The sequence below is a fragment of the Grammomys surdaster genome, unplaced genomic scaffold, assembly GCF_004785775.1.
Source record: "Grammomys surdaster isolate TR1022 unplaced genomic scaffold, NIH_TR_1.0 99, whole genome shotgun sequence".
In the NCBI taxonomy this organism is placed as follows: Eukaryota; Metazoa; Chordata; class Mammalia; order Rodentia; family Muridae; genus Grammomys; species Grammomys surdaster.
Window position 1 is genome coordinate 13,525,780 of NW_021604578.1, and position 25,025 is coordinate 13,550,804.

The following is a 25,025-nucleotide window of genomic DNA, read 5'->3' on the forward strand; positions in this document are numbered from 1 at the left end:
TTAGAAAGTTTTAATGAAAAACTAAAATTCATCCAGTAAATGACACAAAAATGTTTTAATGCCAGTAACAATATGGAATAAAGCTAGACTGGGCTACAAAGATTTTATTATAGTATCAATTCAATATCCAAGAAGCAGACGCCATTCATTCTCTTTAGAAGCATGGTGTCTTGAGCAGAAGTACAAATACTGTAGTAATCAATAAGTTTTATTCAGTGCTTTCAAAGCATGGCCTTGCAGCTTCTGAGTTTTCAGACTTCTTGGTAAGACAGCTTAACTTTGTTTCACTCTAGATTTTCTTAATTTTCATTATTCTATTGCTTATGTGTCATATTCATTCAACGAGTATATCCTTTATTTTACATTTATTTGATCACCTTTTAGTCAAAAGCAATATTTCTTAATTGAAAACATTAAATACTGGGGAAAAGAAAACACAGAATTTATTCTAATGACAACATTTCAATAAAAACATTTGCAATTGTGCTGGAATTGTGCACAGAATTGTGCTTCATGTTAGAGATTTAGGCAGACAATGTTTTGATCATTCATAGAAAAGAAATTTAAGAATCCAAAGACACACAGTTTGCCTTCTGAGATATTTGCTGTCTTCCAGTTTATGTGACTCCAAACTTGATAGACATTAATGCTAGTCCCCACAACTTTGAAAAATTTGTAACAATTATCATCAATAACTAACATTGACAACAATAAAATGTATTCATTAAAACAAAACTTAAGATATCATATGGTGATGTTATTATTTGGGTGGGAAATGTCCCCAACTGGCCTACATATTAACCATACGGCCCCAGCTGGTGGTGCTGTCTGGAGAGGTAGTAGACATTTAGGAGTGTGGGGTATAGCTGGAGTGCACATAAGTACCCGTATATACAGACTAGTTTCAAAGACATATTTTAGTACCTCGTTAATTTTGCCCATAATTTGTACACTATACTTTCCCTATGTAATATAGTCTGTGAAATGTGAGAATGTGGTTCATACTCACCTGGTGGCTTCACTCTTCTCTGAGGTCCACTTCTTCTACCAGAGAGTAGCAGCAGCTGAAATGGAGAAAACTAATCAGGGTGTGGAGTTTGCAAAATGTTTGCATCTCTTCAGTGAAACTTTATAATCTCTAAAGGTATCACCTGGTTCAAAAAACAGAGGCCCATCAAGACTTAAGTGCCTGAGCTGCAGTGGGGGTGGTTATTGAGAAGTAGTTGTCAACTTCAGTTGAAGTTGATACAATCTGAGACCCCATTGGACAGAGTTGGAAATTCATGAAGTTACAAGTGTCAAGTTCCTATAATTTTTCTCATTGGCTTGGTTTCATTTCTTGTTGCTGTGATAAAACATCCCAACCAAAGCAACATAAAGGAGAAAGGGTTTATTTTGGTCCACAGTTCCTGAGAGAGGCAGGGAAGACAAGGCAGAGAAGTCATGGCAGGTGCCTGGAAGCATGTGGTAGCAGGAGCAGGAGGCTGGCTGATCATAGTGCATCCGCATTTGGAAAGAAAAGTGAGACCAGGAAGTGGGGTCATACTCTAAAGCCATAAGGTGACCCACTTCCTACATCAATGATCACCTCTTCCCAAACCTTCCCAGACCACACCATCAGAGTGAATTAAGTGGATAGCACATGAGCTCATCAGGGAAATTTCATATTCAAAGCACCACACTCACTAGAGTTAGCTGTGAATTGTATAAAGCCTAAGAACTGAGGAATCCCAGGAAGACAGATAAGGCGTAGGATAGATGCAGAAGAGGAGCTCTGTGGGAATACTATAGACTGGTATTTTTTTCCTCAACAGAAGTGGGGGTTCTTTATAAGAAGACGTTTTTGACTGTGAATATCCAGGAACCATTAAAACTGACTTCATCAGTTTCAAACCCACAAGTGTTGAAGGGCAACAATTACTAAAGAAGATTAAGGTCTCTGTAATTCAGGATTTAGACACTTTTAGAGTTAATAAATTAGAGGCTTTAGTCACTGCAGCTCCTGTGCCTAGAATTGCAAAACTGGCAGTTTGGAAATAACCCAATTTGTTCTCCTATCTGTGCAGAAGTATTTGATATCTTTGACATAGTGGAAGCCAATGTAAAAGGGAGCTTAGGTAACAAGCCAGCTTACACTAAATAATTCATGTGCTAAACTATTTATTGAACTAAGTAGCTGCCATAAAGTCTAAAAGAGCCTAGACATAACTAAGAAGTTACCTCTAGTTCTACCTAGTAGATCAATTTCAGTTTTGTTAATTCTTTGTTGTGAATTACTTAGGTTGGGGTGCTCTGCAGTTCTTCTGTGGTCAAAACAGACACTGGGGCTCAAGAGCACGAGTGTGGGCTGACATCTCACTAATTTTACAAAATGACCTTATCAGTATAGCCCATTTCCAGCAGAATTATTATGCATAATGTTCTGTCCAGAAAGCAACAACTGGTTCAGAAGTCTGTTTTTGCAAAGCATTTATGGACTGCTACTTAAATCCATGCATCCCATATAGTGAGATCTCACTAGCAATAAAAAAAATGATACTTTTTAATATCTACAGAATAGATACTTTCTCCCATTTCATGGAGACCTTCCAATTATACAACTTTTAGGAGATTGAAAAGCTTACAGAATAATGCCTATAAATATATCACAGTGCTTGTAAGCAAAGATAAGTATATTGATCTGCTTAAAAATAAAAATTGGTCAGCCATGGTTGTGTGCATTTGGAGTCCTGGATACATTGGAGACTAAGGCAGGAGGCTTGTTTTGAGTCCAGAAGTTCAAAACCAGCATGAGCTTGACAGCAAGACAAAGAATGAAAGAAAACCCTTAAACCCAACAATGAAAAATAGAAATGGTGTTGCTCTGCAGGACTCTGAACTGAGCAAATCGCGTAACCATTTTCTAAGTTGCTATGCCTTTATTTATTTATTTATTTATTTATTTACATATTTACCGATTTCACCTCACTTGATTTCAAACTTAGTTTTAAAGAAGTGTATTGGTAATAAGAAAATCCTAAATTCCCTCATATGGAATTATAACTGAGCCAATGCTGACGTTTTTTCCATAGAGTGAAGTAATAGTCGGAGGTAGACAAAGATTTCGGCTTCTTTATGGGGGCTGTAATTGTAGTGCTCAGTGTTACAGAAAATTACAGCCTAAGCTGTTCCTAATGTTTTTGTCACAGGGACTTCTTTTTCCTCCCTAAACTTTTTGAGGGGTATAATCGGGCAAGGGAATTTGCATAGGCAACATTTTGGGGAGATCTACTTTGTGTTAAGTATCAGTTCTCAAGTTTTATTTCTAAGACCCGTTTAAGAAATGAGGTAATGTTAAGGCGTGGCTTGCCTTTCTCACCACTGCATTCTCACTGGAGACACAAAGGCAGTGGTTGGTAAATAGAACCACAGGCTTGCGGCTGTCCTTGTATTCTCTACTGCCAAGGCATGCAGATAGTTATGGTTTACTGCTGGTTTCACGTATCGTTAATCCTAAGTATGTTTTGTGGTAGAAAGAACTTGCAAAGCCCCTTTGCATCCTACTGCCAGCTGATCAGACTCCTGAAGAAAAGCCCTGTGTTTCAGTTGAGAGCTACTGTGCAGCCTGTCCATCGTGAAACATGTTTGCTAAAATGACCGGCAGGCTGCATGTGCTCAGATATGAACATTCTTCATACTCCTTACATGTTGCAAAATTTGATAAGTTAAAATGAGACTTTTAGACAACTTGGATTCATCACTATGACCTTACGAGCTTTACTGTTGTCCTGTAATTAAAGAGTATTCTTACTGAGGTTGATGATCATTTTCATGAGTGTAAGATTTCAGTATTATGCCACTGACATGTTTAGCATTGGAGAGCTAAAACTCTTAGAATAGTGTTTCCCAAATATGCAATACGTTCAAGAAGCATCAACCATTATAGCAGGACCAGGACAGGTAGTAATGTAAACAGGTGCCAGTATATGTGTGAGTATGGGTACTGTGTATTAAGAAAACCATAAGGCTGTGTGGACTGCTACCTGCAATCTTTGGACAAGATATTTACATAGTTCCCTGATTTGCTTAATTAAGCCTGTACTGTAGTGTCTCGAGTGCTGAGCTGGAGGTGGATTTGAGTTTATGTCTAACACATAAGTTGTTCAAATCTGTTCAAAGACACCCACTTTTTAATAAGTTGAGCTTCAGTGTCTCATCCTTCCTTTTAACATGTTATTGGCCAGAAGCCATCTCACTTTTATAAACAGATTGCTAGCAGATAACCATCTGCTGCTTCCCCTTTCAAGTTCAAATAAGTATAAACACAGCTAGACATCTTTCTCTTAGTACCCTCTTCTCCATAGCTGAAGAACTTCAGTTTAGTTCTTCCCACTCACTGGTCAAGCATAATTAATAATTAACCTTGGAAACAGAAGTGTAAGGAGCCATGTGGTGTGGACTAGTGTATCTCTCAGTCTTCAGCAGAGAAGATTTTTTTGTCTTTAGTAGCAGATCAAAAACTGATCAAATTGAGAAGAATTAGAGACCGTGAAATGGTCTGCCCTAAATGAGACATATCACATCCTTATTTCTAAGAGATCGTTGTGGAAGAGGAGAGTGAAAGATTGTAAGAGCCAGGGCTGGTGGATGACAACAGGGAAACAGTTAGTAGTTTTCAGACATAGGAGGCCCTTTGTACATATGAATCCACAGCAGTTGTGACCATAAGCCCAGCATGCACAAGCCCATGCCAGACAAAACTCCAGCCTGGAAAGGTGAGGTAGACTTGAGTTCCTACCCCTAACAATGGAGCTATAGGCAACTGATTGATAGCTGCTGAAAGAGGGGTGGTCCTTGATAAGTCACACATGCTTCAGTGGATGGCCACATATAAAGCTGTACTGGCAGCACAAAAGGGACTGGATGGAGTAAAAGCAAAGCAAAACAAAACCAAACCACAAAGTTGAGTAAGGAAGTGGGGCATAGATCTGGGACACTTAGGGGAGGGAAGTCCAAACAAATACAGGTTTCTTATAACTTGACACTTCAGATCAGTGTGTTTATATTATTTATTGAACAGATCATCTGATTCCATGAAAAGACAGAGCAAGTGTGAGGAGCTCTCATCTGTGTATTGTTTGTTTGATTTCAGTAAATGTTTGTTGTGCGTTTTTAGGGTCAGATACTGCATTTGATTATGTGTCTGTGGAATGAGTATGCCTTTTAGTAAGAAAAACAGAACTAAGATGATACTACTTGGTTGCTTCTGTGGAGATATGTCCAGAAAGAAGAGAAGCTGAATATCCCTAGAGTCCACCGGCTATATTTAATGTTGACCTCATCCTTAAAGGATAAGCACTGTTGGCTCATGGATGTCATAGGGAAAGAAAATGCTATAACAGGAAGAGGCTAGGAGTTAGAAAACATTGTTCTAGGGAACTATGCAAGTGTCTATATCCAAAAAACATGGCCAAAATTATGGGGAAGATAGTAAAAGAGAATTACACAACTATGTCAAAAGAGGTCATTGGTAAAAACATGATGACTATAATTTTGACTTCATAATTTTTGCAGTAATTTTTAATATTTAAATATAATTTTAAATTGCAGCTTTAATTGAAAATTGTAGATTCAGAGAGAGGGGAGGTAGACAAGAAGTCCTAACTAAGGAAATCTTGGCAAATATATTACTAGGAGAGTTGTGTCTAGTCTTTTAACACTGTGACATGATCATCTTCAAAGTCTACCCTAGAACTGTGTAAGCCAGTTACAAAAAACCAAAAACCAAACCAAAACAAAACTTCTGAAAACAGTCTCTCAATGATTAAGTTTGTGATTTTGTGTTGGCCTTCATTCTTAGCCATATGTGGCCCCGTATGGCCCACAGGTCAAAGCATGGACATGTGTGCACCATCCTAGCTGTCATATTTTGCCAGTTATGTTTAGCTTTTTGTAACCTTATCACATGTATAGATAGGTTCCACACGACCAGTCACAATCAGATACTAAAGAGTTCTGTCAAAAGGCCCCTTTGTGCTACCAAAAGAGCCTGTTACAGTTGGGTTTTGTTTGCTTTTCTTTTACTTTACACATAGTAGGGGCTTAGCCATTCTATTGCTGTGAAGAGACACCATGACCAAGGCAAGTTACAAGAGAAAGCATTTAAATGGAAGCTGGCTTACAGTTTCAGAGGATGAGTCTATCTCCAATGTGGTAGAAAATAGGTGGCCTTAGGCATTCATAGCACTGGAGCAGTAGGTGAGAACTGAGAGAGGGGGAGAAGGAGACTGGGCCTGGCATGAACTCTTGAAACCTCAAAGCCCAGCCCTGGAGGCACACTTCCTTTAACAAGGCAGTATCTCCCAACCCTTCCTAAACAGTCTACCAACTAGGAACCATATATTTAAATCTCTGAGCCTATAGGGTTCCTTCTCATTCACCACAGTCAGTGTCTTCAGCCTGTAACAGATCATCTGTTGAGCTTATTAAATATGCAGCTTTCTACATGTTACCTAGAAACATCAGATTCTCTTTGGCTGTGGCGCAGTGACATACAGTTTAATACTCTGCTTATATCATATCTGAGAAGGTGACACTGACATCTTAAATGATGAGGAAAGAGCCAGCTCTTCCAAATCCTGGGGTGGGAGATAGAACAGTGCTGCTCAGGAAGACCAAGCTCCCAGTCGTATCAGTGAAGCCACACTACAGTAGTAAAAGAGCATGCTGGGAGAGACAATTTCCCTCTGGTGCAAAGCTCACCATGCAAACGTGGCTTGAGGTTTGATCCCCAATACCCATGTGAAAGGCCAGACATGGTGGTATATGCTTGTAATCCCAGCCCTGAGGAGACAGAGGCAAAGAAGATCTGGGGGTGGGGGTGTGTGCTTCTGGCTAGTCAGTCTAGCCTAATCACTGAGCTCCACGTTCAGAGAGAGAGATTCTGTCTCAAAAAAAAAAAAAAAAAAAAAAAAAGGCAAGAGGCAGGTAAGATGTTTCATTAGGTAAAAGACATCTCTCTTTAAGACTGATAACCTGAGTTAAATTCCTTAAAGCTACATGATATGAGAGAGCTGACAATATAAAATTTTACTTTGACTGGAATATGTGCTTTGGTACACACATGTCCACACATGTATACACATGATAATAAAAACTGCCTTAAAAATTAGGCAAAGAGCAATAGAAAGAGACACCGGATGTTGACCTGTGGCCTCCACATGTACACATACCACTCTGCACATACTACATACACAACTGTGAATTCCAAATAGTCGAGGAAAGACAAGTTAAGTTAATTTTATAAGATGCTCTACTAGTATATTAAATTTTGATTATACAGGTAACACACATTTTAAAAATGTATTTCTCATTATTTTTACCAAGTCTTCAGAATCTACTATATGTTGTTGGACAATATGGATTGGCTACATTTCAAGTACTATGTAACAACATCTGATTAAGTAACTATCTATAGATTTGCACATATTTATTCTTAATGAACTGCCAGGACAAACATCTCTCCCAGAGCAGACTCTTAAAAAGATGTTCATGCAACATCTGGACATTGAAAATACTGGCCTAGATCTTTGGAACGTGATCAAAACTAGATGTATAGATTTAAAAATCATTTATAGGGATGAGTTGTCACAGTGTAGTCTTCAGTACTTGTCACTGATGACTTACTGAAATCCATTGACCTTTATGTGTATGTCACTACACCTTAAGAGGACGTGGGTGACTATCTGAGAGGGACCTGAGTATCCAGGTTTGGGGACATATAAGCATATGTGAATACTTTCCAACTTGATTCTGGTGTGAGACTTCCCTGAAAATCACAAGATAAAGGAGCTGGGGATATAGGAGGCTAAGGATATCGAGGGGAAAGAGAAGCATTCGGGGAGTTAGACAAGGTGGGGGTTACTCCAACAATGCAGAAACAAGATGAGAGAGCTTTTACAGATCATAATCTTTGTCATTGATGTTCAATAAAGTGATCTGTGGCTATAGTGGGTTCTGAAGATGAGTCAGTTGATGGAGGCAGAACTATGGCCTGACAGCTGGAAGATCAGAGCTAGGTTAACTGGAAGAGGGTTGTTGAGCCTGTGACCCAGGAGTGTATTTTGTTGTCGTTGTTTTCTGTCTTTGAAAGCAGTATCTCCCTTCGTAACCCAGGCTGGTCCAGCACTCACCTTGTGACTTAGACTGTCCTCAAACCCTCCATCTGCCTCAGCCTCCCAAGTCGCAGAATTATGATAATTTCTCATCATGCATAACTATTAGAGTTAAATCCTTTCTACTTTGCATATTGTTGATCTATAGGTTCCTTCTCCTATGGCTCTGACTTATAGCTGATGAAGTTTAGCCAATTTCATGTATACATACATATTCATTTTAGTTTTAACATTTTAGAATTAGATGTTTTACCTATCTCCAGCTCTTTGTTCATTGAAGAGTAAGTTAGAACTTCCATGAGCAGGGCTTAGGTGCATTGTTACTTTAGGCTCCTAAAGCACTTTTGATGCACTACGGATGAGACCTGCTAATAATCCGTTTATAGCACTGGGGGCACCACTAAGCAGAAGATAGGACTCTTCATCTTCATGTTCCTAGAGTCCAGCATATGCTAAGCTTTCAGTAAATACTGTATGAATAGGTCTAAAAGCATTAGTGGGAAAAAATCGCAAATTTTAAAGATAGACTATCTTGGTAGAGCTATTCTGAACTCACCATTTGCATTATCGCTGGGTGAGTAAACTGTTCCACTAAGAGGCTTTCAAAATCACTGCAATCTGATAAAGATCACCACCACTTTATTTTCTCTTTTTAATTAGTATATCCTGATTGCAGTTTCCCCTCTCTCTAGTTCTCCCAACTTCCCACCACCCAGACCTCCCCTCTTCCCCCATCCATTTCTTTTTCAGAAAAGAGCAGGCCTCAAAGAAACCAATAGACAACAGCCAACCATGACAATAAAAAGATACAATAAGACAAGGCAAAAATCTCTCTTACTGAGGCTGAACAAGGCAACCCAACAGGAGAAAAAGAGTCCCCAGAGCAGCAAAAGGGTCAGAGAAACACCCATTCCCACTGTCAGGAGGCCCACATATACAACAAACTAACAGCTATAATGTATATGCAGAGGACCCAGTGAAGACCCATGCAGCCCCTGTGCTTGCCACTTCAGGTCTGTGAGACCATTTGAGCCCTGCTTAGTTGATTTGGTGGGCCTTGATCTCCTGTTCATCACCACTTTAAGCCCCTCTGCCAATGAGCAAAGAGACACCTTGCCCCTCTTTGACTGGAACACATGGGAGAACAGCACCTGCACCTCACCTGGGCAACACAGGAAAGCTGCCTTGATAGCAAAGGCATAGGTGAGCCAGCCTGTGGATGTGAGGCCAGGAGAGCTGGCCCAGCCCATTACAGTCATCAGCAATTGTGAAGTTGGGCGGCAATTTTTGACTGGACAGCTCAGTAGAGCTGACTCTAGAAGCATGGATGTAGGTGAGCCAGCCTAGAGGACATGAGAACAGAACTGACCCTGCATCCTGCCCATGACACCATTGGGTGGCCTAGCTAGAGCAGTGCTGAAGAGCCATCCTGGTGGTACAGATAAGGGAGAGCAAGCATGCTGACCACCTAAAGTGCCACCCAGGCCCAGATCCAGGGCTCTGAGTTGGCTCACCCATAACCTAAATTATCTGTTTTCAGATGGTTGGGATGGGTGTAAGGTCAGTCTGCTGATCCAAATCTGCAGGATCTGCATGACCCAGGCCAACAACAGGATAATCTGGAAGAGTCCCTGGGAGGATCCAATGTTGATGATGTCAGAAGCCAGAGACCTTGGTGATCCAGACCAATGACTCACTGCAGTGAACTTATGCAAATTAAGATGTGTGGACAGAGAGACGAACTGTGGGAAACACTGACATGCTACAGCTTCTATGATGAGATGTTTTTCTATGCTGTATTTTAATTTGTATGTGTTTGTTTTGTTTTGGGGACTTGTTGCAAGAGCAAAGGGCAACTATGAGGGGACAGGGAGATGAGCAGGGTTGGGGTACAAAATGTAAAACTCAAAAAGAGTCAATAAAAATTTAAAAATACACTTAAATTTTACTAAAAAGTAAAGCATGAGTACTTAAATTTTAATCCTTTGCATACATTTTTTATTACTTATTTATTTACATTTCACATGTTATCGATTTCCCCAGATTCCCCTCTGGAGACCCCCATCTCCTCCCCCATGCCCCTGCTTCTATGAAGGCACTCCCCCCCCACCCCCCCAGCCACTCACTCCCACCTCCTGGCTCTGGCATTCCCCTACTCTGGGGAATTGAGCCTTCACAGGACCAAGGGCCTCTCCTCCCATTGATGCCCAATAAGGCTATCCTCTGCTACATATGCAGCTGAAGCAATGGGTTGCTCTATGTGTCCTCTTTGGCTGTTGGTTTAGTCCATGGGAACTCAGGAGGGGGTCTGGTTGGTTGATATTGTTGTTCTTATGGGGTTGCAAACCTCTTCAGCTCCTTAAGTCCTTTCTCTAACTCCTCCATTGGGGACCCTGTGCTCAGTCCAGTGCTTGGCTGCAAGCATTTGCCTCTGTATTTGTCAAGCTCTTGCAGAGCCTCTCAAGAGACATCTGTATTAGGCTCCTGTCCGCAAGCACTTCTTGGCATCCTCGATAATGTCTGGGTTTGGTGTCTGTATCTGGGATGGATCTCCTGGTGGGACAGTCTCTGGATGGCCTTTCTTTCAGTCTCTGCTCCACAATTTGTCTCCATCTTTCTTCCTGTGAGTATTTTGTTCCCCCATCTAAGAAGGACTGAAGCATCCACACTTTGGTCTTCCTTTCTGAACTTCATGTGGTCTGTGAATTGTATCTTTGGTATTCTGAGCTTTTGGGCTAATATCCACTTATCAGAGAGTGCATACGATGTGTGTTCTTTTGTGACTGAGTTACTTCACTTAGGATGATACTTTGTAGTTTCATCAATTTGCTTAAGAATTTCATGAATTCGTTGTTTTTAATAGCTGAGTAGTACTCTATTGTGTAAATATACTACATTTTCTGTATCCATTCCTCTGTTGAAGGACATATGGGTTCTTACAAGCTTCTGGCTATTATAAATAAGGCTGCTATGAACAGAGTGGAGCATATGTGCTTGTTACGTTACAGCATCTTTTGGGCATATGCCCAAAAGTAGTAGTATAACTGGGTCCTCAGGTAGTACTATGACCAATTTTCTGAGAAACCACAAGACTGGTTTCCAGAGTGGTTGTAATGGCTTGCAATCTCACCATCAATGGAGAAGTGTTCCTCTTTCTCCATATCCTCGCCAGCATCTGCTGTCATCTGAGTTTTTGATCGTAACCATTCTGATTGGTGTGAGGTGGAATCTCAGGGTTGTTTTGATTTGCATTTCCCTGATGGCCAAGGATGTTGAACATTTCTTTAGATGCTTCTAAGCCATTCGATATTCCTCAGTTGAGAATACTTTGTATAACTATGAACCCCATTTTTTAATAGGGTTATTTGATTCTCTGGAGTCTAACTTCTTGAGTTCTTTGTATATATTGGATATTAGCCCTCTATCAGATGTAGGGTTGGTATAGATCTTTTCCAAATCTGTTGGTTGGCATTTTGTCCTATTGTCAGTGTCCTTCACCTTACAGAAGCTTTGCAATTTTATGAGGATCCATTTGTCAAATTCTTGATCTTAGAGCATAAGCCATTGGTGTTCTGTTCAGGAACTTTTCGCCTGTGCCCATGTTTTCAAGGCTCTTCCCCATTTCTCTTCTGTTAGTTTTAGTGTATCTGGTTTTATGTGGAGGCCCTTGATCCACTTCGACTTGAGCTTTGTACAAGGAGATTAGAATGGATAGATTTTCATTTTTCTATATACTGCCAGTTGAACCAACACCATTTGTTGAAAATGCTATCTTTTTTCAACTGGATGGTTTTAGCTCCTTTGTCAAAGATTAAGCAAACATAGGTTTGTGGTTTCATTTCTGGATCTTCAATTCTATTCCATTGATCTGCTTGCCTATCTCTGTACCAATACCATACAGTTTTTATTACTATTGCTCTGTAGTACAGCTTCAGGTCTGGGATGGTGATTCCCCCAGAAGTTCTTTTATTGTTGAGAATAGTTTTTGCTATGCTGGGCTTTTTGTTATTCCAAATAAATTTGCAAATTTCTCTTTCTAACTCTATGAAGAATTGAGTTGGAATTTTGGTGGGAATTGCATTGGATCTGTAGATTGCTTTTGGCAAGATGGCCATTTTTACTATATTAATCCTGCCAATCCCCTGCCAATGAGCATGGGAGATCTTTCCATCTTCAGAGATCTTCAGTTTCTTTCTTCAGAGACCAGAAGTGCTTCTCATACAGATCTTTCTCTTGCTTGGTTAGAGTCACACCAAGGTATTTTATATTATTTGTGACTATTGTAAAGGGTATCTTTTCTCTAATTTCTTTCTCAGCTAGTTTATCCTTTGAATAGAGGAAGGCTACTGATTTGTTTGAGTTAATTTTATATATAGCCACTTTGCTGAAGTTGTTTATCAGGTTTAAGAATTCTCTGCTGGAATTTTTGGGGTCACTTAGGTATACCATATTATCTGCAAATAGTGATAGTTTAACTTCTTCCTTTCCAATTTGTTGTTTTCTTTTTGTTTCTACTTGGTTGATTTTAGCCCTGAGTTTGATTAGTTCCTGCCATCTACTCCTCTTGACTGTATTGGCTTCTTTTTGTTCTAGAGCTTTCAGATGTGCTGTCAAGCTGCTAGTGTATGCTCTCTCCAGTATCATTTTGGAGGCACTCAGAGCTATGAGTTTTCCTCTTAGCAATGCTTTCATTGCGTCCCATAAATTTGGGTATGTTGTGCCTTCATTTTCCTTTCTTTCTTTCTTCCTTCCTTCCTTCCTTGACTAAGTTATCATTGAGTAGAACATTGTTCAACTTCCATGTGTATGTGAGCTTTCTGTTGTTTTTGTTGTTAATGAAGACCAGCCTAAGTCTGTGGTGATCTGATAGGATGCATAGGATTGTTTCAATCTGCTTGTATCTGTTGAGGCCTGTTTTGTGACCCAAGTATATGGTGTATTTTGGAGAAGGTACCAGGATGTGCTGATAAGAAGGTATATTCTTTTGTTCTAGAATGAAATGTTCTACAGATATCTGTTAAATCCATTTGGTTCATAGCTTCTCTTAGTTTCACTGTGTCTCTGTTTAGTTTCTGTTTCCATGATCTGTCCATTGATAAGAGTGTTGAAGTCTCCCGCTATTATTGTTTGAGGTGCAATGTGTGCTTTGAGCTTTAGTAAAGCTTCTTTTATGAATGTGGGTGCCTTTGCATTTGAAGCATAGATATTAAGAATTGAGAGTTCATCTTGGTAGATTTTTCCTCTGACGAGTATAAAGTGTCCTTCCTTATCTTTTTTGATAACTTTTGGTTGACTGTTGATTTTATTTCATATTAGAATGACTACTCCAGCTTGTTTCTTGGGGGATCATTCGCTTGGAAAAAAATTTTTCCAGCCTTTTACTCTGAGGTAGTGTCTATCTTTGTCACTGAGGTGCCTTTCCTGTATGCAGCAAAATGCTGGGTCCTGTTTACATATCCAGTGTATGATTCTATGTCTTTTTATTGGGGAATTAAGTCCATTGATATTAAGAGATATTAAGGAAAAGTGATTGTTGCGTCCTGTTATTTTTGTTGTTAGAGGTGGAGTTATGTTTATGTGGCTATCTTCTTTTGGATTTGTTGATATAAGACTATTTTCTTGCTTTTTCTAGGGTTTCTAGTTTCCCTTCTTGTGTTGGGAGTTTTCCCTCTATTATCCTTTGTAGGGCTGGATTTGTGGAAAAATATTGGGTAAATTTGTTTTTGTTGTGGAATATCTTGGTTTCTCCATCTATGGTAATTGAGAGTTTTGCTGGGTATAGTAGCTTGGCCTGGCATGTGTGTTCTCTTAGGGTCTATATGACATCTCCCTAGGACCTTCTGGCTTTTATAGTCTCTGGTGAGAAGTTTGGTGTAATTTTGAAAGGTCTGCCTTTATGTTACTTGATCTTTTCTGCTTGCTGATTTTAATATTCTTTCTTTGTTTTGTGTATTTGATGATTTGATTATTAAGTGGTGGGAGGAATTTCTTTTCTGATCCAGTCTAGTTGGAGTTCTGTAGACTTCTTGTATCTTTATAGGCATCTCATTCTTTAGGTTGGGGATGTTTCCTTCTATAATTTTCTTAAAGATATTTACTGTCTCTTTAATTGGGAATCTTCACTCTCTTCTATACCTATTATCCTTAGGTTTGGTGTCCTAAATTTTCTGTATGATTTGGGTTAGGAGCTTTTTGCATTTTGCATTTTCTCTGATTGTTGTGTCAATGTTTTCTATGGTATCTTCTGCACCTGAGATTCTCTTTTCTATCTTTTGAATACAAGAGATTCTGTTGGTGATGCTTGCATCTAGGACTCCTGATCTCTTTCCTAGGTTTTCTATCTCCAGGGTTTTATCCCTTTGTGATTTCTTTATTGTTTCTATTTCCATTTTTAGATCCTGGATGGTGTTATTCAATTCCTTCACCTGTTTAGTTGTGTTTTCCAAAAATTTTTTTAGGGATTTTTGTGTTTTCTATTTAAGGGCTTCTACCTGTTCCTGTGTTTTCCTATATTCCTTTCAGGGAGTTATTTATGTACTTCTTAAATTCCTTTATCAACATCATGAGGTGGGATTTTCAATCTGAATCTTGCTTTTCAGGTGTGTTGGGGTATCCAGGGCTCGCTGTGGTGGGAGAACTGGGTTCTGATGTTGTCAAGTAGCCTTGATTTCTGTTGCTTATGTTCTTGTACTTGCCTCTTGTTATATGGTTATTTCTGGTGCTACCTGTTCTTACTGTCTGACTGGAGTCTGTCCTTCCTGTGATCTTGGTTGTGTCAGAACTTCTCAGAGTCTAGCTGTCTCTGTGATCCTGAGATCCTGGGTGTTTCAGAGCGCCTAGGAATCAAGCTGCCTCTGGGATCCTGAAATCCTGGTGTCACCAAGCTCCTGAGATCCTGTTGTGTAAGAGCTCCTGGGAGTCAAGCTTTCTCTGGGCATGGCAGGGCTGGGTGGAAAGCCAGAGCCTTGGGTTTGCTCCTGGCACAGGTGCAAGCTGGAAGGAATCTGTGCCTTTGGCTAGGCAGGGGTTTGTTTTTCCCTGGTTCCTGTGTGGGTCCCAGTTACACTGGGTGTTGGGAAAGATGTTGTTGCTTCAATTATGATCTTGCGTGGGTCAGAGCTCCAGTGTTCCTGGGTGTGTCTGATCTCCTAGGAGTCAAGCTTCCTCTTCGATCCTGTGATACTGGGATTTTCAGAGCACCTGGGAGTCAAGCTCCCTCTGGGTGTTGTAGAAGTGGGTGCAGAGCCAGTGCCCCATGTCTGCTTTGGGTGGAGGTTCAAGCTGGCTAGATGGGGGTTCCTGTGTCCCTGGATACTGGAGATCCCAGTTACTCCAGGTGCTGGGCAGAAGTTGTGGCCTCACCTGTGATCCTGGGCATGTCAGAACACCTGGGATTCGGGCTTCCTCTGGATGTTGTAGGAGTGGGTGCAGAGCTAGCACCCCAGGTCTTCTCCAGGGGCAGGTTCAAACCAGAAGGCTATATACGCTATATTTATACTTTCTATTGAAAATTTTAGATAATCTATTTTGATCATTTTCTCCAAATCCCATTTCATCCCAGATCACCCAATTTTATGTTCAATTTTTGGTCTTTTTCAAAACAAAAATCAAACAAACAAACAAACAAACAAACAAACAAAGCCACAAAACAACCCCACAAAAATGAAAATCAAGATGAACAATATTTATACTTGCCATGGTTCTTTATAGAAATGAAGCTACATTTATTTGTTTATGTATCTTCTGTGTATAAAGGGAGGACTCATCTGCCACAGCACTTTTGTGGAGGACAGAGGACAACCTGCAGGAGTTGGTTCTCTTCTACCTTGTAGGTCTGCTGGATCAAACCGGTCTTCAGGGTTGGCAACAGTTGTCTCTACCCACCTGGCAATCCTTTTATGATTCTTAAAAGCACTATAATGACCTTGTAGATACTCCCTTAAGCTCTGTCCTTAAAAAATAATCAATAATGAGCGACATAAAGCATTCTAGAAAGAAAATAAGCTTGTAATCACTGCATAATGCATTATCATAATCAGAATTAAATGGAAGTTTCCATGTCAGACATTTTATAAGGTACTCTTTGCCTAAGACACAGTCACTAGCAGATAGTTATCTGATTCATCTCACAAAACTCACTGTTGAGGTCACCTGAAAAGCTGCCATGGAGCTTTTGCACAAAGCAGGACCTGTCCATGGCGTATGTATGTTGGGATTCCATAGAACATAGCTCCAGACTCCCGAGTACACTGTGTTCCCAACAGCATCAGTTTGGACCTCACAGAACACTACAGCTTACACTCATAATGGGCAATTGGGCAATGTGTGAAAAGTGGGTTCTGTTTAGACTACAGAAAAGGCATGTCCACTCAAGTGCTCTGGGAAAGGATTTTATCTATGGAAGACTAAGGAATTCTGGCTCACAGGACCAAATTTTTAAGTGTTTTGGTTATTACCCAAAATACCTTTATCAGTGCTTGCGATGTTGAAATTCCCTGCATAGGTTTCATCCTGCCATGGATCCCTGCAGCTGACTGTGTCACAGAGCAGCCCCAGACACTGATATTTGGTCAGGACACAGGGTAGAGTGGCTAGGTACCTAAGAGATGCTAAGAGTAAGAGATGCTTCTTAGATCTCTACGTGTAACTGCCACTGTAAGGATTTGGAAATCAAAGTTTTCCGATGCAGCTTATCATTCTAACGATCATCATCATTCCCACAGATGAAAAGAAACAAAGCGTCGACAACTACGCAGAGCAGTGAGGAGCAAACAGGTGCCCTTCATTGTTGGAGATGTAGAAAATGCATCGCAAGTTCCGGTTGCTTCATGAGTCCTCTTGAGACTCAAGTGGTTGAGGTGAGTTTTGCTGACTTCAAGAGTTTTAGACTGTACAAACATTGGAGGCACATTTATATGTGCACACCTATTCTGCCACACCTGAATATATGACAAATACCTTTTAAGATCTGATACACTTGAGTGGATGAAAACCTGAAACTTTTCATGCCAACATTTTATTGGATATAATTTGTATAGACTAAAACTAAACTTGCTTACAGCTTGATAAATTTAATTAATTCTAATATGAATCAGTTCAGGATATAAACATTCCCATGACCTGAGAAGTCTGTTTTGCCCTCTTTCAGACAAGGCTGTCTCACTCCAAAGTACACACTACAGAGCTCTGTCTCTGTAGGCTGACGTCATCTGTCCTTGCTGCCTTTCAAATGAAATAAAATCACATGCATTCCTTTTGCCTCATATCTGCCCTAGTGTCAGATTTTACAGTTTCACTTACATGTCAGTTTGCAGAATTCTGTGTCATTAATGTGTGTGACAATTACCATTGTTTCCTGCTGAGGGACCTCCGTACTTACTCATTTTTCAATGATCTGTGCTTATCATCATCTTAGGCTATGGAAATTGGTGTAAAGCCCTCTCTCTTATTTTGTCATTTTTGGAATGTGTTTGGAGATGAGAATCTTAGTCACAGGGCAGATATGTATTAAGTTTTTAAGAAATTGCTAATAGTCTTCCAAAGTGAACATTCCAATAGTAGTACATGAGGATTCCAGGTGCTGTCCTGCTTTCATGTTTAGGGTCTGTCCACTCAGGCCAACGAGCAGTGGCTTGTCATTAGAATCAGCTGTGTGTTTTTCTGGCAACTAATGATGGTGGTACCTTTCCATTGCTAATTGATTCAGAGCCATTCAGTAGTCAAATTGTTTATATTTACATTATTTGTGTTTCTATCATTTATTCTTCAGAGTAGCCCTCTGAGGAAGATAATCTTTTACCTCTGCCTTAATTATAAGGAGACTGAGACACCAAGGGTAAGTGATGAGTCCACAGTTTGTCTAGGCAGTGAGCCTGAACATCCCTGGAACACACTGGGATATACGGTGTGGAAGGGAGTGATGCAGAGTGGAGACCAGGCTCTGATGCACTGGAACTTTAAGGTTTACAACAGGCCCGTGTAGCCTAATCCTGAGTGCTGTGCTAGGCGTGGGGGCAGACTGCACTGGAGCCTGCACCAGTGCCTGGACGAGAAGCTTCCTAGAAGAGAGACTGTGAAAATATATAGACGTACACGTATACATGGATTTTTAGATATTTTAAACATGCAATTTGTGAACTATAAAAATCTACTCATTTTAAGAATATAATCCAGTAATCTTTACTTATTCAACTACTACCACTAAACAGTTTAGGCACTGAAACCCAGAAGTTTATCATGCCCATTTGTCCTGCCACTGTCCCCAGCAGCTTCCAGTCTACCTTTCCTCTAGGTGAATTATTAGTGTAATGTGTATTCATTATTAAAAATATATGTAAACAATTGAAATTATTTTATAGAATAAAACATGTTTATATAATAATTAAGCATATGTTAATTTTATAAATACCAAAATATATCTGGTTATGCTGTTACTGGAGAAAAACAACATATTCAGAAGTAATAAGTAAATAATAATAATATTTTAAGATTATGGACAAAAGACACCACCTAGGTAATCAGGCCAGAAAGAATATGAACAGATCATCAAAAACGTAAAGGAACCACATGACCCAACCATCATTAGAACAAATATCTGTTGGTCGTGTTCATGACGGGTAGATGATGGAAGAGTCAAACCATTTATTTATTAAATAGTTCTGAAGTGAGTACTGGAGTATTCCTTAGTTCTCTTTTCTAAACCCCTCCAATCTGAAACCTGCCCTGACAACTCTCCCAGCTGCAGTAAACACTGATCTACAATATCTTTATTAAAACCAACGCGCAGCTGTTGGCTCCCACTGAGAGTCTGTATGTAAGAACTTAAGAGTGTTTACGCCATCTCTGCACAAATACAGGAGGCTGCTTTCACACAACAGCGTCCTCTGGAGTGCTGTTGTGTTCAGGAGTGCTGGAGTGCTTCAGTGTTCCAGGGCACACTGAAGGCAATGTCAGGTCATCTAGCTCACCCTACAGCATGTATCACTAATCAACAATCCCCTTTTCAGGGTCTGGCTATTTCTCTCTTCATTTCCACTAATGGTCCATCCTAGATGTTATGTCTGCCTTTTTCAGCACTCTTTTTTTCTATTTGTGATCTTGCATTTTTTACATTGAGCTGATACACATTCTGGGTCCTATTCTCTCTTGCTCTGTACACACGCTGACAGCTGTCAAATCTATAATTATGGCATCAGCAAAAGTAAAAAGTGTTGAATAACTCATGAAGGTCACATAGAACACAGCGGTGTAAGAATTTCCATCCAGTCAATTTGACCGAACTGTAAGCTTCTCAGGTTTGTGTGTTGTTGCTGTGGTGGTACTGGCTCTGGAGGTGAGGCTTCTAGATAATTAAGGGAAAATAAGTCATAAGGATAAGACTAATCCAGCAGGACTGCAGCTTATAAGGCAAGAGAGACTATGTGAGGGCCAAAGGCAAGGTAGCTGTCTGCAAGACAGGAAGTGCCCTCACCAGAGCTAGACACCTGGCGCCTGACCTTGAACATTTAACCTCTAAAACAGTACAAAAGTACATTTCTGTTGTATGGATCCTTCTGTTTATGGAGTTGTATCATGGCAGCCCGAGCAGATTGTGCCCCCCACACGTCGTATTATAGGCACTGGAAATCTGAAGACAAACAGAAGAATGATCTGTCTTTGTGAAGTTTCCAAGATTTATCATTCACTAGTGTACTAAGATCATGTTAACACAATCATAGTTCTTTTAGAATTACAGATCCATTATAATGAATATCAATAATTTAAATTTCTCCTTTAATATTGAATGTTTGCAAATCATAAATATTAGATATTATTCGATCAAAGAAGTGTTCAATTATTATCTGTAGAATTGGCAAAGGAAACATATAGGGCATGGTAAGGGGAAGATTGGCTGAGTACTGGGCCTGTCTACAAGGAAAAGCTTCTCTCAGGAACTGAGCAAGACAAAGCATTGCAGGGCAAAGAGCATGGAAACCTTCAGCAGTGGCATGTTCAGAGTCCCTGAGGTGTATCCACAGAACAGGGGCCTGTTCAAGACGTGAAGCTGGGAAGATGGGCAGCTGCCAGCTTTTATCTCAAACCAAAACGTTTGATCTGTACCATAGATGAGAAGTCTCTGATAGGGTGTGACTGACGTGGCCTTTGAGTTTTAAAAGGATATTGATCATATTTTTAAGAGTATAGAGCATGAATGGTGGTATCTCCCAAGCTCTCCCTTACCCTCCTTTTCTCTCCTCTCCCTTGCTGCACCCTCCACATCTTTTAATTAGAGCTTTTCATTCTTGAAATAACCTTTTCAGGATACACATAAACATAAGAAAACCAAACAAAAAAGACAAGGAATCCAAAGAAGTTGGGGTCATTTAAATTTGTAACCCTTTAAATATTTAATTAAAAACAAGTAACAGTGCTAAGTGATAGTCTTGCAACAGTTTGTCCCTGAGTGTACACAGCTGCAATAGTTAAACGATTCAGGTTACTTATTTTTAATACGTTTGCTGAAATACTGTTATTGCCCACACTTGAAGACTAAGTTGTAAACATGTCAGAATAGTATTTAATGATAATAAATCATCAACATTTAACCATTCAAACAATACAGTGTTATTTAAAAAATTGAGTCCCGTACAATGGAGAAAAATAATACACATCCTGTATGGACAGCTAAAGCCATTCCATGTTCAGAAAGTAAACTGTAAGAGTGGTGCACTGGTGCCCCCTGCTGCTTGAATAAATTATTTTATGTATAAACATTGTGTAACTATCTTCCTGCCAGGTGAGTATGAAACACACAGCTTAGTTGTGTGTTTGTTTTTTCTCCTCTGCCCTGTAACATCTCACTCGACAGAATCTCCCTAGTAAGATTTCAAGTCTTAGTGAAATAACCTTGTCTAGCTTGTAAGTTTCTTATTGGCAATGAGATAACCTAACATGCTGTTAGAAAGGCTCTTAGCTCCCCTGGTCAGGCTGCTTCTGAGTCTGTCATTCTTTTATGTTTATTATGCAGTTGCTCAGAGTACAGAATAGTGGTCTCCGTTACCATGCATGCACACACCACAGTCCTTTTCTTGTATTTGCCCCATCAGTATTCTTTGACTTTTTCCCCACTTTAGTCAGCTGTACCTCCTGAAAACAGTCTTCATTCAGCTTCTATGTCTCAGAGGAATGTACATGTGCCTGTATGGGCATATGCACACACACATACACAGATAAACAGACACATGTGCACACACATGCATGCACACATTACACGTATATGCATACATATACACATGTATGTACACAAGGACATACATGCATACACATGCATGCACAGGTGTACAAACGCACACATCTACCTCTAGATTTGTTCTTCTAGTATGTGAGAATAGCTGTTTAGGCAAACACATTTGGTTTATATTAATAGTTCTGAAATAAAAATGGTTTTATTGGAATCTCACGAAGCAGAAATAGCTAATGGAACTTCCTTTCCCAAATCTACTTTTCCATTTAAACTAGTCTGTTATTTTGGTTAATGTAAAAGTAAATTTTAGGTTTGCTTTTTGTGAGTGTTGGAGAAACTCCAACACTTTAATGTCAACACTTTAAATGTACTCAGGTGGGAGACTCAGTACATGGTCCTAGAATCTGTACCATTTACCTGCTGCACAAGGGAGCAGCTGGAAATTCATTGTCTGAGAACAGGAACCCTGAAGCTGGACTGACTGAATGGAATCTTTAAATTATCTTTCAGTATGTGACCTTGACAAGTTGCTAAGAAGTGGCTTAATTCTCCTTGTTTCAGCATCCCTATCTATGACTGGGAACTGCCTAAAGCAGTTCCTGGGGTGTGGAGAGCATAACGCTGCTTATCAAGTATCACAAGAGCGCGCACCGAAAAGCTTCACCTGTGGACAGATACGGTTCTGACATTTGATGGTATAGGGACACTCAAGAATGGTGTACAGACTTACCAGTAGGTAGTGGTTTCTTGGGGTTATGATCAATATTATGTGAGGAATATTATTGTCAATTCATAAGCTTAGATGAAATAAGAAATTACTATAGTGAAGTGACACATGAGCACTTTGTAGCAAAGTTCCTGACACGTTAATAAATCTCCTTCCCAGGTCTGTGGGGTCAGTGCTGTATCCAGTGGTTAGTAAATATTTTCAAGTTGACCACCATGAACTCACTTTAAAGTTAATAATCTGTTATTCTTTCTGCCAGCATGGAATTTTTTCTTTCATCTGTTCCTCCTCTGCTTTCATTTCATTCTTTTTGCTGATATGTAAACAGTCTTGAAAAGTCAGAGCAAATTCTGGGCTTCATCATGAAGAGGTGATCATATTTGTCAATTCCAATTTGCTTTAATCTGTATGAGGCTTTTAAGAATTCATTAGCTGTACTAATCTGTACAAGTATCACCTTCTAATGGGAAGAAGCCCAAGCCCTGGAATGTATTATCCCTGTTCTCAAACCTCCGTACGTCGTCCTTCGTTTGTTTCAAAGGCCGAGGATTCAGGGAACCTCTGCTGTTGGCTTCGATTGAGTCACTTCCAGTAGATTTTCCAGAAGTTTTATAAGCAGATTAATATTTGATTTAGTGGACTGTAGCCATATAGAAGCAAACTGTTAATAATTTCAATTTTTAAATGAAAGCCTTCTTAACAGTGTAGAAAAACAAAATCATGTGTGCTATTATCCATATATATTTTGATAATCTTCAAAGACAAAAAACAGAAACAAACAAACTTCCACACTGAAGTGACTGGGGTTTGTAACGATGACAGTGACTGAAAGTTACATGCCAATGCTGAACAGGCCCCTTTCCTTCATCCAGCATCTACCTGTCCACCGTATTTGAGGCTCTGTCCTATGACCTGAGGGTGAAATGCTTACTAAGTGTCCATTACATGCAGCTTGCCTATCAATGAGATTTAAACCTAGCAACTAAAGAAAAGAAAGGTCACTGCTTCAAAAGTTGCATTCAGAAGTTTCAGGAAATTAAATATTCTTTCCAGTATGGACAAAATAAATTTATTCTTCAGTTATTAGGATATGGAGAAAATAAATACAGTCATCTTTCATATACATGGAAGACTAATTTCCAGACCTCACACAAATATAAAAATGTACAGATGCTCAGGGCCCATAGGTAAAATATTTGAGTGTAACTTTGTATATCCTCGTGTATATTTTAAGTTACCACTGGTTTGCTTATAATATCTAATAAGATCTAACCTGTGTAAACAGTTGTCATATGACACTGTTTAGGAATAATCACTGTTCATGCACATGCATTTTGTTGTGAATTTTCTGGTCAATTAGATCCCTGGATTTAGAGCCAATATATGGAGAGAATAATTTGCATAGAAAATAATAATATATTTAGGAATGTTAATTTTTTTTCCTGGAAGAATATATTTGTAATGATTATAATCCTATGGCTACTAACAGGAACCAGTAGGAATATTTAAAATCTAGAGCAAAGTAAACATTTAGAAGCATTTAAACAACTACCAACAAGTTTTTTTTGGCTTGTGTACTTCAAGACTGACAGTAGCTCTCTCAAACTTCTTAAATATTTTGGTGTTATAAAGGATTCTCAGTTTTATAATTTGTGCAATCATCCAAAACTCCATGTGACTTAGAGGAAGGCAGCCTTCAGTGCCTGAACAGTCACTACAAAGCATTCAACATTAGAACTCGAAATGCTGGAAAAGGCAGGTGATACAGGGACACAAAACCAGATTTAAAAATTATATATTTCAGCATTCTTAACCTCACAGTGAAGAGAATCATTAAGTAGTGCATTTAGTGTGTAGGCTCTGTGGTTGGGAAGAAGTAAAAACCTGAGCATCCAGGTGCCTCTCATGCTGGTGACATGGGACCCGTGTCCTGGGAAACACCTTTCTGAGATAGCCCTTCAGCAGACTCATGATCTTGACCCAGATTATGTGCTTTCTCCTGAACTCACTTCTGCAGGTTGCTATTTAAGGGCTGCAGAAAGTCACACCCACAGATTTCTTAAAGTTTGAAGTTCTAGAATTATTAGTGATTGAACAATGCTAGAATTTTCCACAACGGTCAGGGTGGGCAAGCATGGTGACACCTTTAATTGTATTATGTTACAAGTTTAAGGGAAATGATTCAGATGCTTTCTTGTTTTCATGCAGTTTGCTTGCTATTGAATGAGCAAGTAAGGACCCACTGTGACTTGAAGTGCTGCTCTCAATAAAGTTCCAGCTGTGTTTTCCTGAGATATTTGAAAGAACCTACAGGACTTTCTGCCCACAGTGGTTTTAGCTTGTGACCCACCAGCCTGGTGTGGAAGGAGGACCAGGGTATTCAGCAAACCTTATAGGCTGTAACTTGGCTAGCTCAGTCAGGTCTCAACATTCTCTTCTCATCTTTGGGACTGGATCAGTAAGAGTAACCACTGTGTGTGGTTACAGAGTCTAAAGAAGAAAACCCAAGTAGGACAGTCTCTTCTACTCCCCGCCCCTGAAACTCCCTTTTCTTTTATCTTTGTTATCTGTGAGAAGTTGGTTCCACATAGATACCATGCTCTACAGGTGCTCTTATGCACAAGTAGAAGGTCATAGTATTTGCATATAACCTATTTCTATCCTCCTGTGTATGAGATCAACTCCTCAAATTAGTTCTTGGCCCAAATTTTATTGCTTCAATAGGACTTGCTCTCTTGTAGCAGAATTCTCTTGTAGTTGCATTTGAACTATTCTAATTGTTTAAGGAAGGAGTTACTTGCATATCTTTTATGAAGGTTCAGTCCACTGTCACCGAGCTCTGTGTTCTGGGCCCCGTGGCAGTGGAAGTGTTCTGCAGAGGTTCCTCCTATTATGGCAGACAGGCAGACCAGCTGGAACCTTC

At 39.7% G+C, this 25,025-nt stretch overlaps 1 protein-coding gene across 1 annotated transcript in view; it reads left to right on the top strand.

The window, feature by feature from the left end:
• The window catches only part of Rnf180 (ring finger protein 180), a 161,953-nt gene that overhangs the window by 10,804 nt on the left and 126,124 nt on the right, over positions 1-25,025 (top strand). Inside the window, exon 2 of the mRNA XM_028784036.1 lies at positions 16,877-17,011. Coding sequence (XP_028639869.1) covers positions 16,877-17,011 — 135 coding nt within the window. The remainder of the gene's footprint in view (positions 1-16,876; positions 17,012-25,025) is intronic.